Source organism: Zalophus californianus, chromosome 4, assembly GCF_009762305.2.
Source record: "Zalophus californianus isolate mZalCal1 chromosome 4, mZalCal1.pri.v2, whole genome shotgun sequence".
Classification (NCBI taxonomy): domain Eukaryota; kingdom Metazoa; phylum Chordata; class Mammalia; order Carnivora; family Otariidae; genus Zalophus; species Zalophus californianus.
The window spans coordinates 107,322,239-107,324,947 of record NC_045598.1 but is presented as its reverse complement, the minus strand read 5'-3'; the positions used below and the strand labels follow the sequence as shown (position 1 = coordinate 107,324,947).

General features: G+C 58.7%; 1 protein-coding gene across 1 annotated transcript; it reads right to left on the bottom strand.

Annotated features, from left to right (window-relative positions):
- Positions 1-224: 224 nt before the first annotated feature.
- LORICRIN (loricrin cornified envelope precursor protein) lies at positions 225-2,396 on the bottom strand. The gene has a single exon (XM_027622157.2). The coding sequence runs from the start codon at positions 1,493-1,495 to the stop codon at positions 446-448; it is 1,050 nt and encodes a 349-aa protein (XP_027477958.2). The 5' UTR covers positions 1,496-2,396; the 3' UTR covers positions 225-445.
- Between the last annotated feature and the right edge of the window lie 313 nt (positions 2,397-2,709).

The window sequence follows — 2,709 nt, the reverse complement described above, 5'->3', positions numbered from 1 at the left end:
TGTTAATGGAAATCTCTTCCCAGGATCTTTGTGTTTGGGCCTCACCTCACCATTTTAAGCCATAAACCAGAGAGTTCACATCTTTATTGGTTGCTAGCCATTCCTCTATGACTTTCACCTATCCACCCACCCTTCTCCCAATAAATACATTTGTTGATGAATGAAATAGAATGAATGAACTTGGAAACTACAAAGGTGCCTGGAAACCCAGAAATTCTCATGAATTGCACATTTATTGACTGAGGATGTACCGGGGTTGGGAGGTAATTGTATAGAAACCAAAGATGAAAAACTACAGAACAAGAGGCAGCCCCAGAGCTCAGTGGCTCGGGTGTTAACACCTGAAGGATTTGGGAACCTCAGGGCAATACCATGAGAGAGCTAAGCCCATTGGCGCCCACGGAGAACACCTCCATCTCTTCTTCTCCGCGGCCTTTAACGGACCTTATTTGCTTGGCCAGGTAGGCGCCTGCTTCTGCTGGGTCTGGTGGCAGATCGGGACGCCCTTGCCACCCCCAGGGGAACCGCCACCCCCACCGCTGGAGAAGCAGCCCCCGCCACCCCCGGAGGAGCCGCCGCCGCAGCCGGAGCCGCCGCCACCCCCACCACCGCTGGAGAAGCAGCCCCCGCTGCCACCGGACGAGCAGCCGCCGCCGCCGCCGCCGCCTCCGCCGCCGCCGCAGCTGGAGAAATAGCCCCCGCCGCCCCCGGAGGAGCCGCCGACGCAACTGCCTCCGGAGGATCCCCCTCCGTAGCTCTGCTGGGGCACGCACGAGGTCGGGGTGGTCTGCTGAGAGAAGTAGCCGGAGCCGCCGCCGGAGGAGCCCCCGCCGCAGCCGGAGCTTCCACTAGAGGAGCCGCCACCGCAGCCGGAGCTGCCGCCGCCCCCGGAGGAGCCACCACCCCCGCAGCCCCCGCTAGAGACGCCTCCGTAGCTCTGGCACTGGACCTGCTGACCGGAGTCGCCGCCGCCGCCGCCGCCGCCACCGGAGTAGCAGCTACTGCTGCCGCAGGAGGAGCCGCCGCCGCAGTCGGAGCCGCCGCCGCCCCCGGAATAGCCACCCCCGCAGCCGGAGCCGCTGCGGCCGCCGCCTCCGGAGCTGCCACCACCCCCAGAGTACTTGACACTCCCACCGGAATCTCCTCCGCAGCCTCCGGAGCCGCCGCCGCAGCCGGAGCCTTCGCCGCCACCAGAGTAGCCTCCGCAGCCAGAGCTGCTGCCGCCCCCGGAATACTTGACGCTCACTCCCGAGCCGCCGCCGCCGCTATGAAAGCCACAGCCGCCGGAGCCGCCGCCGCAGCCCGAGCTGCCGCCGCCGCTATGGAAGCCACAGCCGCCGGAGCCGCCGCCAGAGCCGCCGCCGCCGCCGCCACCCGAGTTCTTCCCGCAACCCACTGGGGGCATGGGGGTGGGCTGCTTTTTCTGGTGAGACATCTCGTCTAAGGAGGAATGGAACCCTGTAAGGAGAGCAGAGAGCATCACTGGACCAGCCATAAGAGGATGCAGCGGAGGAGGCAGTTGCAGCCATGGAAACGCCCATCAGCCTCAGAGCAGCACTGCCTGGGTCCAGCTTGATGCCTCGGTTGAGATCTAGGAGAGCTCGCAGGTGGGACTCCTAGGATTAGTGCTTTGGAAGAGTTGCACTCTTCCTCAGAAAGTCTTTACCAAGCTTTAAGTAGCTCAGTATGTTGCCCATTTTTCTCTCCCAGCTCCGCCTCTGGCATCTGCTGTCTGATTTGGCAGCAAATGACCCACACTCCCTCCTCTGTCCTCGACTTCCTGTAAAATGAGAGAGTTAGAGCACTTCATCTCTCAGGTCTCCAATCCCAACATGGATTCTCTGAGTGCAAATAGAAATTAGCACAAACCTCCACCTAAGTGGGGGATTTTACCCATCCTTGGCACAACAGAGGGAGGTTTGTCTGAATGTCAGAGGTTGTTGCTCCCCACCCCACATTCTCTGCAAAAGTTCTTAGTTCAGGGGTGCCTGGGTGGGTGGCCCAGTCAGTTAAGTGTTAGACTCTTGATTTTGGCTCAGGTCATGATCTCAGAGTTGATAGATCAGACTCAGAGGTAGGCTCCTCCTTCAGCAGTGAGTCTGCTTAAGATTCTCTCTCTCTCTCTCTCTCTCTCTCTCTCTCTCTGCCCCTCCCTCCTAAAATAAATCTTTAAGGGGAAAGAAAAAAAGCTCTTAGTTCAAACTCTTGGTCTGAGCCTAGCCATGATACCAGGGCTAGTTAACAGAAAAGCCCTCACCCCTCCCCCATCCTGTCTGGACATAGGGGAAGGGACCCAGTGGTCCTTTGGACCAGCATCTCTGACCAAAGATGTAGGCTTTGCTTACATCCAAGCTTGGTTGAGGGGACCATTACTAGTAGGAAGTTGTGTCCCAGCATCTCATACAATTTGTTTCTCAGAACATCTCTGAAAAACTGGCACCGGGTTCCTGTGGTTCCCCAAATCTCCCCCATCTGCAGCATTCTCGGAATTACTCTCCCTGTTCTCCCTTACTCTCTGGAAGTAAGACTCAGCCTCTCCTCCCGACAGGTGCAAGAGATCCATCCTGCCCACTCACAGGGGCAGTCTGCCGAATGTCCCTCTGTGCCGATCACTGGCCTGGCCCCTACTGGGATGCCAGAGAGACAAGAGGTAGTCTTGCCTTTGTGGAGTTCCCATTCTGGCCAGAAAACCAGAGACACCATCTGCAC

Bases quoted from the DNA above. Each gene is read 5' to 3' on its own strand.
- LORICRIN (XM_027622157.2), bottom strand. From the start codon at position 1,495: ATGGCTGGTCCAGTGATGCTCTCTGCTCTCCTTACAGGGTTCCATTCC.